This window comes from Mustela putorius, unplaced genomic scaffold (genome assembly GCF_011764305.1).
Source record: "Mustela putorius furo isolate JIRA1106 unplaced genomic scaffold, ASM1176430v1.1 tig00003988_pilon_pilon_pilon, whole genome shotgun sequence".
Classification (NCBI taxonomy): Eukaryota; Metazoa; Chordata; class Mammalia; order Carnivora; family Mustelidae; genus Mustela; species Mustela putorius.
The window spans coordinates 13,369,429-13,383,687 of NW_025422127.1; the positions used below are offsets into that span (position 1 = coordinate 13,369,429).

At 48.7% G+C, this 14,259-nt stretch overlaps 1 protein-coding gene across 7 annotated transcripts in view; it reads left to right on the top strand.

Annotated features, from left to right (window-relative positions):
* Positions 1 to 14,259, top strand: part of CRACR2A (calcium release activated channel regulator 2A) — a 196,594-nt gene that overhangs the window by 133,173 nt on the left and 49,162 nt on the right. For 6 of the 7 annotated variants that reach the window (XR_006604273.1, XM_045071733.1, XM_004778289.3 and 3 more), the window contains 2 exons: positions 9,278 to 9,368; positions 13,033 to 13,128. Coding sequence is in view for 6 of the 7 variants with exons in the window: in XM_045071733.1 (XP_044927668.1) it covers positions 9,278 to 9,368; positions 13,033 to 13,128 (187 nt within the window). In the remaining variant the exon portion in view is untranslated. The remainder of the gene's footprint in view (positions 1 to 9,277; positions 9,369 to 13,032; positions 13,129 to 14,259) is intronic. The other variant, XM_045071734.1, reaches the window with a different exon arrangement.

Consider the following 14,259-nt stretch of genomic DNA (forward strand, 5'->3'; position numbering starts at 1 on the left):
TCTATGATACTGGCTGCCCTGCTATAGCCTGAGAATTGGGATTCTGTAATATGAAGCTGCAGAGACATGAGAACCTTTGGGGAAGGAGGGTGACCTTGTCTCCAGATAGGGCAGCAAATAAGGCATCATATATATGGCAGGGGGCCCTTGCATCCCAACTGTGAAGGACCTGAGCTATGTGGTTCTCAAACGTTAGCCTGCTTCAGAATTACCAGAGGATCTTTGTCTACAGATGGATTCCTAAGTCTCTTCCCTAGAGAGTTTTTGTATGTTTGTTTGTTTTTGCCAGAGAGAGAGAGAGCAAGAGCATGAGAGTATAAGCAGGGGGAGCAGCAGACAGAGGGAAAGGGAAACGCAGACTTCCCACTGAGCATGAGGCCCGATGCAGGACTCGATCCCAGGACTCTGCGATCATGACCTGAACTGAAGGCAGACGCTTAACCGACTGAGCCACCCAGCATCGCCCCCAGAGAGTTTAAATCAGTATGTCTGAGGGAGGGAGCCCAAGAATGTGTATCTTAGCACACATCCCCAGTGAGTCTGACGCAGGCAGGCCACATACTGCACTTTGAGAAATGCTAGACTGTTTCTCCAGAATGCGTCTGTCTGCAAAAGGTACACTCCAGGGTGACCTTCCAGTCTGGAATTTTAGTGTTGTTCTTAGGGTGAAGAGAAGAAGTTTTTGTTGAGGGATTTAAGTACTGATGGTATGGCCTAATCAGCACATGTTTTTTATTGGTATGTTACCATCTGAGGCAGAAACACAGTGTTATCTGAAGCAAATTGAAAGGTGAGGCCTATCTGGGCTCTGTGTACACCATGAGCATGATTGTACACCTGACTAATGAAAAATGGGTCGCTTTAGAGGATGGGATAAAGCTGCAAAGTTGGTTTATTACAGGCAGCAGAATCTAATTAGGGAGAAACCATCCATCCTGAAAATCCAATTGGCAATTTTACAGTCTTTGCAGAATTTCACACAAACTCTTATGGTTTCCTTTCATTCAGCTTTACTCTAGTCCTGTGTCGGGGTGGGGAGGGGTTGGGGGGGGGGGACACGTGTGCTGCATGTACGTGGGTGTGGGACAGAGACAGACAGAGACAGAGACAGAGATAGGGAGGCAATTAGACTGAGAGAGACTGATTTCAGGGGAACAAGAAAACCCCAAACAGGGTTTTTCTAGGAAGAGCTTCTCTTTGCTGTCCAGAGTCTGCAGCTGCCTCAAGAAGGCGGCAGGGGGCAGCAGTGAGTCTGAACACCGCTCGTACCATTCCCACCCCAGCAACCAAGCAGTCTGAGCCTGAACGTGCTTCCATTTTCTTCTCTGGCAAATAGCAGGTTCGTGGAGACTTTTCAGGCCCAGGGTTTTCACTCTGGGCTCAGTGCCTTGGGGTTGAGGGTGGGGGCGACATGGGAAAAGGGATCAAGCCCTTCCGGCGATCTTGGCCCTTTAGCCTTGGTGGGTCTGCCTGTTGGCCACATTCCTTGCTCCAGTTCCTGCTCAGCTCCACAACTGACAGACCCCAGATGGAATTTGGACTGTTGGCTATCCTGAACACAGATGTATGGAGTTTCCAGTGTCAGCACTTAGGATGTCTGGGAGGACACAGTGGTGACATGGATGGAACACGAGTCTGGGAGTCAAGGCTGGGATCTCCTCTGTACTCAGACCCTGGGTACCCACAAACTGGTCCCTTCCTTGCTCTGACCCTCTTTTCCTTTACGTGCAAAACAAGGAGGTTGGGGTTACATGAGCCCAGTCTCTTATGGGGAGGGGGATTCTTCTTCTCTTTACAACAGTCTTTTACCAGATTGTTCAAACGAGGAAATGTGTCAGACCACTGCCAAGGCCAGAGGCATTTCTAAGCTCTATCTTGACTTCAGGCTCCTGTAATTTATCTAAAATGTAGAAAAATGCCATTTGTCCAAGGTCAAGATGACACCTTCATTTAGGAAAGGAAGGAACTACTTTTTTTCTTGAAATGATTTCAGACACCTCTGCCTAGAACCTTGAAGGTTGACCAGATGACTTTCTGAGACCTTCTGAAATCTGGACAGATTCTGTTCCTAAATGAAGGCCAAATGGAAACAGGAAACAGGGGAAGGATATTTTGACCAAGCCGTACTCTATAGTAGGGAGGCTTTGGCCTGTTTGTCATTAGCTGGAACCCCAGTGGTACTGAATTAAAGCTTTACTCTAGTGTGGTACCTTACCTCCATGTGCAGATCACTTTAGAAAGGTTAATTAATTTTCACAGTCCCTGTGGGGGCCTGGCAGGGTAAATTATTGCTAGCTACATCTCACCTTCCAGTTCCTTGCAAATGATCTGCAAAGGCTTCTCAGAACTATGCCTTGTATTATATCTGCACCCGTACTCCTTCCCCACACATCCCTTCCAAAATCTCCAATGCTACACACGTGCTTATCGTTCTCTTTTACGGAGCAGGTGTCTGCCCCAGTCAGACACCCTGGGTGTCATTCTGTCCTCTAAGCTGGACCTGGAGCTTTCCTTCTAGCTTCCAATAAGACTCATTCTTCCAGATCCATCACTGCCCTATGGCATCCTCAGTATATAATTGTTATTTCTTCCCTTCACTGTTGAAAATCTCCCTTTTCTGGACTCAGCATCTCTCCCCCTGAGAACTCTACCATCCTTCCCGCTACTGGAGTAGTGGGCTCTGTCCACTTCCCTCCAGGTAAGGCTCTGTGGTCCCAAAGTTACTATCAGCCCAAGCCAGGGAGGCACAGTGGGGTGGGGTGTACGGCACAGCATGTGGCTCCTTCCACAGGTTCCTTCCCTCCATGCCACGTTAGCAGTGGACTTGGTGTTCTTAGGTGCTAAAATCTTGGTGTACAGAGCCCATCCCATTGGTCTAAATTATTTTACCCAGCGTGTTACTTTGCAAAGGGCTTAACCACTAGTTAATGTGGATGGTGACGTCACGGCTCTCTCTTCTTTACTGATCCGCCTCAGGTTTTGTTCTAACCCAAGCCTTCTGTTCCTTATGTTTCCCCACTCGCACACATGTCTGCTGATGCCTGATTCCTCTTCGTTTGCTACTTGCCTCTTGGTTCAAATCAGAAGGAATCATAAAGCAGCAACTCTTAAAAGGGAGTCCACAAGCCCCTGGAGAATCAGAGAACTCATTTACTTAGAATTTATTAAATGCATCCTATCAGCTATCTATTGTACTCAATAATTCCACATGCATTATCTTATTTAAACTTCACAACTTTACTCTGCAGTAGGCATTAGTATCTGATTTTCCAGAAACGGAAAACCTCACGGTCACCGAGGACATGGGACTTGTCCAAGGCCACAAAGCTTGTAAATGTCAGGATCAGGATTTGAACCAAAGCCTTTTTACTCTCGGTCTAAGGAATTCTGAGCCAACCGTAGCTGTCAACGGGTTAGAATTTAGACTCCCCTGGAATATGCTAGAGGCACTATCCAGCCGTTATATGCAAAGGCAAGAAAGTGAGGATAAATGTTGGTGCTCACGACTGTTCCGCTGCCTCCTTCCTGCATTTGTCTCTCTGCCCCACCAAGAGCTCAGGTCTCTTTCTCTCCCTTGTCTCTGTCCCTCCTCCCCCTGCATCTCCAAATAACTAGGCACAGATAGCAAACAAGGGAATAATGAAATAAATACTGCCCTGGGATGTGGGGGAGTGTTTGAAGAATGGCTAACAGAAATAGGTTGAATATTTATGCCCACATGGTACTAATAGCTCAGAGAGCTCTATTACAGACTGCTGTCTTTGATTCGATATTTTTGCCAGTGGCAGGAACAAAGGGAGGGTAGGAAGAATATTTTGTAGTCATAAAAAAAATACTTTTTAAAATGTATGTATGTAAAGTATGTGAAGTATGTAAATTAAAGTATGTATATATGTATGTATGTATGTAAAGAAGATACAACAGAAATAAACTTTTAGGCATCAAATAACAGCAGCAAAATAGGTAAGGCAAAAAACTTTGAGGAAAACAAAGAAAATTTGATTAAAAAAAAATAAGGTTTAAGAGGATTTTAGCAAACTTATCTAGGATTTGACACATTAGTCAGCAAAAAGTATTGTAGGTACGTAAAATATTTAGGACTACCAGGCAGCAAGGTTAAATTAAGAGATAAATGCGGAGCTGTGTGCTCTGCACTAGAATACACATTTTTCTTATGGAAGTTATGCAAAATATGATAATGTTTTTGATTTCACAGGAAAAGTCATAGATTCCAAGAAGTACATACCCTACCAGTATATCTATATAGATATATATATATAAAAAATATATTTTACTAATACAATAAACTAGAAACCAGTAGTTTTTATATTAAAAAAAAAAAACTCTTTTAGGGGCACCTGGGTGGCTCAGTCGGTTGAATGTCTGTCTGCCTTCGGTTCAGATTATGATCTCAGGTCCTGGGATGCAGCCCCGCATCAGGCTCCTTGCTCAATGGGGAGCCTACTTCTCTCTCTCTCTCTCTCCCCCCTCCCCCGCCCCTCTCTGTTCCACCTTCCACTCATGTTCTTTCTCTTTCTCTCTCTAATACATAAAGAAAATCTTTAAAAAATAAAGATAAAAACACTCCTCTAAACAACTTTCAGATGAACTAAATCATCAAAACCTACAAACTAAGACAATATATTAGTTACCTTCTATTATGATTGAACATTTAAAACACCAATAAAGGGCGCCTGGGTGGCTCAGTGGGTTAAAGCCTCTGCCTTCGGCTCAGGTCATGGTCTCAGGGTCCTGGGATCAAGCCCTGCATCGGGCTTTCTGCTCAGTGGGGAGCCTGCTTCTTCTTCTCTCTCTGCCTGCTGCTCTGCCTACTTGTGATCTCTGTCTGTAAAAGGAATAAATAAAATCTTAAAAAAAATTTTTTTTAAATAAAATAAAAAATAAAACACCAATAAAGCTTGGAAGGTCATTGAGGACACCGGATGACCAGTTGGGATCCATTAAGATAATGTCATGCTGGAAAGACGGACTGACTCTAACAGAATTGCATCTGAGATCTTGCTCTGGTGTCCAAAAAGCCAATGACAGAAGCACAAGGCGGAAGAGAGATGATTCAGTAGCACCATCTTTAAAAGAAAAACAATCACACAGACAAAAGATTTAGAGGTTTTACTTGACAAATGGGTTCGGCATTCATCAAGTGTGATGCGGCTGCCAAGAAAAGTTAATGTGATTTTAGGCTGCAGGAATAGATAGGCAGTGTGTAGAGCAAGACAGGCCTAGTCTAGCTCTAAGCTGTGCTAATCAGATTTCACACACTGGGCATTCGGTTGAGGGCTCCATGGCTCAAGGATGCTAAATCAGGGCACATTCAGAGAAAACTAAAGAGGAAGGTGAAGGGAGTTACCAAAACAAAAAACAAAACAAAAACAAAAACAAAAAAACACCAAAACCAAAACCAAAACCAAAAAAATCCATGTGAGCCATGGTTGGAGGAAAAAAAGAGGCATGGCATAAACCCAAGGCAAGTCCTTGAAGTCTTAGTGCTGTTTTTATAAAGGGTTTTTATGCAGAAGAGGGACAGAGCCATAGAAAGATATATTTCTGTGAGCCAGGACACTCCAAAGATGAAAGAGCTGTTTAGAGATCCAGCCAAATTTCCTCTCGCTAGAGGTGTTCTAACCTAGTTTGGGTAAATACACGGCAGAGACATTGTGGCAAGGGGTTTAACTCCAGGGAAAACAGGTGGTTGGATCAGACAGAACTTCCCACCCTGAAATTCTTCAATTCCTCTGGAATCTGGTGTTCCCCCAGTAAAGCCTTAAATTGATTTTGTATAGATTTTCTGCATTCACCTTTTGAGCATAGACCCTGTGAATGACAAAGCGTCCGGGTGTCCTAACCTCATGGTAACCGCATCAGCCCAGACGAGACCGTTTTTTTCACGATTTCAAAGGGAAACGTTCAAGTAAAAACATTTGATGTTCTAAGACTTCAGAGAAGGGGTCAGCGAGGGTTTGCATAGGTGGGGAAATCCTCACAGAGAAGACAAAAAAGTGTATGTGTGCATTGGGCAACGCAAGTGGTTTTTGAAATTGTGGTAACAGAGATGTATGTACTAGGCCAACGTAACAGGTCGCTTCTCTCCTTTGGTGGAGGAATACGATGTGCCTGCTGGTGTGCCACATGCCGCACGCACAGACCTTTTTAGAGTGTCTCTCACGATTACCCTTCCCGTGGCCACTGCAGAGCTCCCCGCAGATACAGGCTTCCGGCTCTGCAGCTCCCGCTCACACGCAGCCTGCGTCTCTAACAGATGCATCGGACAGGAGCTTTCATTGACGGAGCTGTCCGTTCTTCATTTTCCTGATCACCTCATACCTTTTCCAAGCCCGGCAGCACTTTTATCCTTGAAACCGAGACCTTCTTCCCCTTGGGGAATGATGGCTCTTGCCCTCCACTCTCCCTGACTGTAATGATGATATCAACAATCCTTCACATTTATTTAGGGCCTTGAGATTCCAAATGCTTTTCATTCCCGCTCTCTTGTTTGTTCATCATGCTGGTGCTGGGGCGGGGGTGGGGGAGCTCGGGGCAGGTGCTACTCGGATGTAAGGAGGTCTGAGCACTCAAGGTCACACTGAGGTTATGAGTGATTCTGGGTTCAGAACCCAGTCTTTTAGAGCCCTGAGCTAGTCGAGTGGTGTGAGTGGTGTGAACAGCAGCAGAGGCCCTTCACTCCCTCTCCATTTCTGGGGCTCATGTGTCTGACTCAGGCTGGTCATGAGCTGATCGATCCTAGGGGACTCATGCTCTGAAGACCTTCAGGCCTGGCCAAGTCCCCTAGGATACCAGCTTTATTCAAAAGCATTTCCAGAGGTTTTGTTCCACAGATAAGTGTGGTTAGACTGGATTCTGGCTCACTGATGCCCACCTGGAACCCCAGGGCTTCTTTGCAATGGACCCAACCTTTGTTAATGAGGGCTAGAAGGAGGCACCATTTGGAGGCAATGTCTGCCGTCCCCTGATTTGTCTTTTTTAGCCGTCTGCAAAATTACTTACTTTATGATAAGCAAGCTGACATGCGAGCCTGAAAAAGAGTTTAACGTAATCAAATAAAACTTAGAGCAAAGTTAATATAACGCATTTAATGATGGTATAGAATTGATGCCCTGTATGGTTATTAAGCATAAATGGTAAACAGCTATAAGCTGTTCATCCATATAATGGATGACTATAATTGGTATTGCTTTATCAGAGCAAATTAATTTTTAAGTTTCTCTCATCTCACTTTATTAGTCCTTCCGTATTTATGTAGCTGGAATCACTGTGTGAAGTTGTCCTTGACACCGCTTGCCATCTAGCACCGGGATTTCTTTGAACGTAGGAAGGTAATTCTGGGGAACGAGAGAAGACTTTCTTTCTGAAAGTCCACTCAGGCAGTGTTCCCATCTGCCCTTGAGATGTCCCTATTCAACAGCAGCTAGCTTTGCTCCTTATTGCTCGCCAAGATTTTCTCGTATTTGTTACGAGCTGGCTAATAACAATAGTAACGATCCAAAGCATCTGTCATTTAGCAAGAAATTTCTTACTCCTAGCCAACCAGACATTTCCTACGCCCAGCTTGGTGGTAAAGCCAGGGCTCCAGCTCGGGGAAGTGTCCCTTCTCTGAGTGCGTCCTGAGGCCATTACCACACTCACTCCAAGGGTTTCTGGCTTTGGGGGAGGGGGGGTCCCGCCAAAAAAGGGAACTTAGAGGCTTCTGCTTCGATATGAGTGAGGTTGGCCTTGAAGACTCACACCAGTTCCTTGTCTGGGTCAGTTTTGTGGTTCTTATAGAACTGGAAGGATGCCAATCAAAATGGCTCCTTAGTCATGCTCTGTCTGTGCCTGAGACACGGGTAGCAAGAGAGGAAGGGACTCCTTGGGTAGCGGGAAAGGCCTGGCCTGGATCAGAGTCCTGCGTGGACATTGGGAAGGTGAGGCTTTGAATGATGAAGGGCGTAGAGGAATAGACGCGCTGCTGTCCTTGATGTTTTGTTCAGAAATCTCTCGAGTACCTCTTAGAACTGAAAACCAGAGCGCATTCCTTCGTTATTAAAGTCTCCTACCTTGAATAAAGGGAACAGGGGGCCTGCCACCATTTGAGTTTAGAATGGCAAGTGCCAACTTTTATAGTATATGCATGTTCAAATCAGACCTTGAGATCCAAGACATCAGCCTACTCCTGGGCCTGGATTCCCCTTAACAGGTGAGAGAGAGGCCCAGGGTGCACTGAGCCAAAGATTTCACTGGCAGGCAGAGAAGTGGGGTCACAGTGCAGTCCCCTGGAAATGGGGATGCTTTGGCCAGATAAATTCCATCTCAGTTCAAATGCTCTGCCTTCCTCTTTGATTTTGGATGTCTGTGTGTGGCATTTAAAATGGTGGGTGGGGGGGAGCATTTAAGGAGGACCTATTTGGGGAGAGAAGGAGGAACAACACCAGGGATGACCTATAACCTTCGTTCCCATAGCCAAGTTTGTCTTGGTGTCTGTATAGGAGCAGAGTCTCTGGGTATTTACTTTCTGTCCTGTGGGGCTCTTCAGCGTAGGGAGAATATGCTGGCAGGGGGGATGAGGACATCTCATTATCACCGCCACCTTGAATCAGCCCGCCGCTTCTCATGCTGTCTGCCTGGGGCCCTGGACCCGAGATGGCACGAGCACTGGGCAGGTGTGGCTCCCCTTCCTTTGGAGGGGGTGTGGTGTCAGTGGTTGTCAGTGTCATGGAATCCTTTGACGTCTTCTGAGAAATGTGCATCCCACAAGCACACAGTTCGGGAGAGCCCTCTGACAGTGCCGTTCAGAGAGTGCTGACGTAGCCAAGTAGAAAGAAAGCATCCAAACCCGGAAGGAGAGCAGCCAAGAGCCCAGACAGGAAAGAAGCCCACACAATACAACTTTATGGGCTCACTACAGGTGGAAGGACTAGCGGACAATAGGGAGGTCCATCTACAGAGGTTGGGGCTCCTTGTTGAAATAAAGTGAGGTTAAGGAAAACGGAGCCAGAGAAACCTCACTGAGGAGTGTGAGGGTCATCTAGAAATGATGGCCTCCTCACCTGGGAGGAGAAGAAGGTCCCGCGAGGCCTGTGTGGTCCGCTAATCCTGAGGAACTGATCCCACAGCTTTGGGGACGGGACCTACATAGTCGCCCCCCCCCCCCCCCCCCCAGGCTCCTGATGGGGCCCTGGTGCGCAAGCTCCAGGACTCACACTGTGGGATAAAGGAAATTGGGTGTAGACCTCATCAGACTCTCCTTCTGCCGCCTCTGCAGGAAAATTGCTGCTTATGATGAAGAAATCCAGCATCTCTATGAGGAGATGGAACAGCAAATCAAGCATGAGAAGGAGCAGTTTCTCCTCAAAGTAAGAGTGCACATCGGGTCTCGGCTCTGAGGGCCTGGCGGAGAGCTCGCCTGTTCTGCCCCCCACCCAGTTCAAGACTGCAGGGTTCCCCTGCCCATGGCACCGTGGGTTCCCTGTTTCTCTGCTTTATTTAGATTTTCCAAGGCATCTGTCCCCCTCCAATGTGGCATTTAAATTCCCTCTTTATTTTTGTTGATTGGGGTCTGTCTCCTCCTACTGACGTCAAAGCTCCCTAAGAGCAGGAATCTTTGCTTCACTTGCTGAAGTGTCCTCAGCACCGCAGCCGTGCTTGGAGCACAGTAGGTCCTCAGCAAACTTGTGCTGAATCACTGAATGAACAAGGGACAAAGGAATGAACGCATAAATGAACAAAAAGGTGAAGGTACAGATGTTGCCCGTCACAGCAGCTTGAAGATCAGGTCTGACGCTAGCTGCTCCCCAGAGCCATGGGACAGGCCCACCGGATGGGGTCCATTGCATTCTGTGCCCAGCAACTCCCCTCAGGGGGCCAACATTAGAGTCTACGCTTCCCATCCTTTCCCTTAGACACCTAGAAAATGTCATACCCAAGACAAGTCCAATCCCACCCTTCTTGGACACTGTGGGAGAACATTTGGAAACTTACATGCCTTGTTTCTAGTTGGCACTTAGCCTCCTAGCAAGCCCTGCTGTTTGCCTTGGGGGGGTCAGAACTGGTGAAATCCACCCCTTTTCCAAGCTAAGCAGGGGCCTTTTGGGAACATATTTATAAAACAAAGCTGTAGGAAGCTTTCTCCTCTATTTTTGGATTATCCACTTGGTGGGTTCTCGGCAGAAAAGTCTTTAATCTTGAAGGGTAGCCTTCTGCCTTTGTTCAGGCTGTTATTACAATCCCATAAGCAGGGGCTTAGAAACAACATTTATTTCTCCGGAGGCCAGAAGTCCCAACTCAGGGGGCTGGCGTGATGGCCAGACTCTCGTGAGAGCCTACTTCCTGGGTTTGGCTGTGGCCTTCTCCCTGTGCCCTCACAGCGCAGAGGGGCAGGCAAGTGCCTGGGGGTCACTTTTATAAGGGCACTAATCCCACTCGTGAAGGCTCTGCCCTCAGGACCCACTCACCTCCCGAAGGTCCCACCTCCTTGGGGATTAAGTTTCAGTATGTGACTTCCGGGGATACAACATAGAGACCATGTCACCCTGTGCCTCTCAGAACCAAACCTGGGCCATTATCACAATACCATCCCTCCTCCTCGATGCAAGTTGGTTTGAATTTTTAATTTTACACTGGTTGGATTATCCACACCAAGGTTCTGTTTCTCACAGATGCCATTCACATTGAGGTGGAGTTGGAATGCTTTCCAGAAAAAGCCAGTCATATTCTCCGACTAGATCCCTCTGAAGGCTTGTCAGTATTTCCAGACTCTCCCTTCCCTCTTTTTTGGGGCTTTTTTAAAAAAAAATTTTTTTTAAGATTTTCATTTATTTATTTATTTATTTATTTATTTATTTATTTATTTGACAGAGAGATCACAAGTAGGCAGAGAGGCAGGCAGAGAGAGGGGGGAAGCAGTCTCCCTGCTGAGCAGAGAGCCCGATGCGGGGCTCGATCCCAGGACCCTGAGATCATGACCTGAGCTGAAGGCAGAGGCTTAACCCACTGAGCCACTCAGGTGTCCCCTTTTTGGGGGCTTTAAAATATTTGGCCTGTTCCCTGACCTTCAGCATAGTTGGGTAAATATAAGAAAGATAGTACCCAGATACTTGTCACCCAGTGGACCCTACGATAGTTTTCTGAGAACAGCAGACTTTTTCCTCCCTGCAGTGGGAAAGCCACTCTCTTGACCCCACATGATCTACTTCTAGGTCAGGACTATAGGTCAAAGGTCCTAGCTAAGGAACGAAGCATGCTTTCCAGAAACGGAAGGTGGGCCAAAGCATGGGAACTGGGAACGGGAGGAGGTGGGAGGAGAAGCTTCAAGGACACATTTGTGTCATGTAAGGTGATGTCACCACGCTGCTGTACCCCTTCACCCACCCTCGGCTCCCTCCTTCCCCTGCTTAGTACCCCTTGCCTTTCAGACTCAGTGCTTAGAGGTACACTTTGTACGGGAATGTGGGAACTGTGAAGATGTGTTTGGCCTGGCAGACACCGGCTTTTGCCTGGTCCCAGGGGGAGGACAGTGGTGGTACAGTTTAGGACAGCATGGGAAGGGCTGACCCTTCTGGACAGGGCTTGGAGCCTGGCGCTACACAGAGCAGTTTGACCGTGAGGGAAATGTGTGATCGCTTGCACGCTCCGGCTCCGGAGTAAGAGACTCCGTCCAGGCTCCGCCGGCCCCCTGTGGGGATGGCAGCATTTGTACTGGAATTCAGGAGCTGCCCGCCTGGCCCCCCTCACTCCAGCCCGGTTCACAGGGTGCCCACTCTGGGAGCACTGCCCCAAACTGAATGAAGCAGGACTCCTGGTGGAAGGGTTGAGAGCAGGCGCTGCCTGGTTCGATCCTGCTCCTTCCGTTGCTTATGGCTGACAGGAGACCATCACAGGCTCTCCCGGAGCTCTCTACCTGCCTCAGGAGCCGGGTGGCACCTACAGAGGATGAGCCCAGCCAAATCCTGAGCTTTTGAAACCAGGTGTCCAGTAGCCTGTCCCCTGGGAGTGGTTGTGTGCCCTCCACTCCCCTAGGGGCGCCATCGTGCCCAACCCTCCTAGTCCCCTTAAGCGAGCAGCATCCCACTCTGTCCTCCTGGGCCGGCAGCCCTCCAGGGGCTCTGGTAGTGAGTCATATGGACCTTATAATGGTTTCTTCTCTTCCTACACATTTTGCATCTCCTTTCTGCCTTCGGGAGAGTGGAGAGCTGCAGAGGGCCTGCAAGTGTTTGTTTCTACCATGTGAGCAAAGAAATGAGGACAGCTGGGTAAGGCCAGGACTGCAACCCCAGTGCCCTGGTGCCCAGCCAAGGGCCTTTGCACCGGACCAGGCTCCATGAGAATGTCAGCCATCCCAACAACCCACATGGTTCTCTCTTTGCCCACCCCAAGCCCCTTCACACTGCATCGTCAGCTTCCAGAGCAGGGAAGCCCAGTCGTAGGGCCAGAGGGGAGGGGCTGTCGAACACAGGGGCAGCGACTTCCTGAAGAACAGGGCTGGGACTCCTCCATCATGGCAGGAAACAGCGAGGACCTATACCCTCGGGGGGAAGAAGCGATGCCCTGTGTTTCCCCAGCAATGGCAGTTTAAGGGATCGAAAGATAGTACCCAACGTGGAACAGAATATCCATTTTGGAAGGATATTCTGCCCCTGTCCCTATTTACAGAGGGGGAGGTGGGGGTCTGGGATTCACACTCAGGCCCCTGTTCTGTTCTCCGTGTTCAGGACTCCACTGCTAACGGACACTGCCTCTCTCTGGAGGGGGTTTGGGGGAAGGGGAGGCGTGGCACACAGTCCACCAGGTGGTACCTGGTGTCATGGATGACGGAGCACTTACGGTCTCTCTGTCTCGCTGGGCCTCACTGCCCCGCCAGGCAGGGCCCCACAGCCCTGGAATATGGTGGGAAGGGCCCCAAAGACCGAAAGGGTGGGTGGGCCCTGCTGTTGAGCAGATACGAGGTCAGGGGGAGGGGAGGGAGAAATCTCCATCCCACGTGCATTTGGGCTTCACCTCTCCTTCCTTCCGGTCTGGCAGGACACAGAGCGGTTTCAGGCCCACAGTCAGGAGCTCGAGCAGAAACTGTTGTCAAAGGAGCAGGAGCTGGAGCAGCTCATCCAGAAGCAGAAACGGGTATGCCTCCCTGGCCGCCTCGGAGCACGGGCTCCCCACCCCCTCCTCTGCTGGCCCTTGCCCACCTGCCCGTCCACTACACTGCTTCTTGCTGGAGGCCTGGGGCTGGTTGGTTTAATCCGAGAAGAACTATTGAGCTGCGTGAAAGATAGCATTTGAAATAACAGGTGATGCCAGGATAAAGCCTTCACCTCTCCTGAGCCAGGTGTTCAGTTTGGGAATGTTGCCAAGAATTCTCCCTCGAGGCATCTGAAGACATCGTCCTATAATTATGCCCAGGAGCCACCAGAATGCCAACGTGTTCATTCATTGCCTGCTTCCTGTGTCAGGAAAGGGGTGGGGTGGGTGGGGATGCTGAGATACAAGGGACATAGCTGCTGATGTTTTGGGGAAGGCTGCAGACAGTGACGTCTTCCTGCCTTCCTTCCTCCCATGGACACAGATACCTCCAGTAGGAAGAGGATCTTCAAAGATCCATTTGTTCATCCCTTGTCTTCCTCTGTGCCCTCAAAATGTCCATCAGCCTTTTTCTTGTGGCTGCTCCCATCACCCCCCAGGATGGAGGCAGACACCAGATGGGCCTATGATGCACCTGACCCCCCAGGAGGTAGTCTGGGTGGTGCACTGTATAGGGCTGGCTAATGACCCCAGGAAGACTCATTCCCTGGGCAAACTTCATGCTCTCAACCTCCTCCCCAAAGCAAGGGCCCATTGGGGAGAGACGCCAGGGTGCCACTTGGCCTCCCGTTTTATTTTGTCTGGCACTGGAAGGAATCCAGCCCTGGACAGACCCAGACATATTGCTCTTGCTTGCATAGAGAGGGCTATTTTTAGCGACACATTAAAATATGCTTGAAGCTGCCCCACGCTGAAGCTAGACACTGTCCCACTCCTGCTGCTACCCAGCCTATGGATTTTGATTTCTTCCTTCTGCAAGCAAGACCATTTCCACTCGGGGAAAGGCCGGCTGCCTTCCCCTTCTCCTGCTGCAGCCCTACCTTCTCCTGCCCCTACTCCTCGTCGCTATTATGCATTACGTTCTTACCAATTAGACTTATCCCTCAAATGAATGATTGCCACTCGATTTAATTACTGCATGCTTGCCTGATTACACAGGCCTCTTGAGAATCA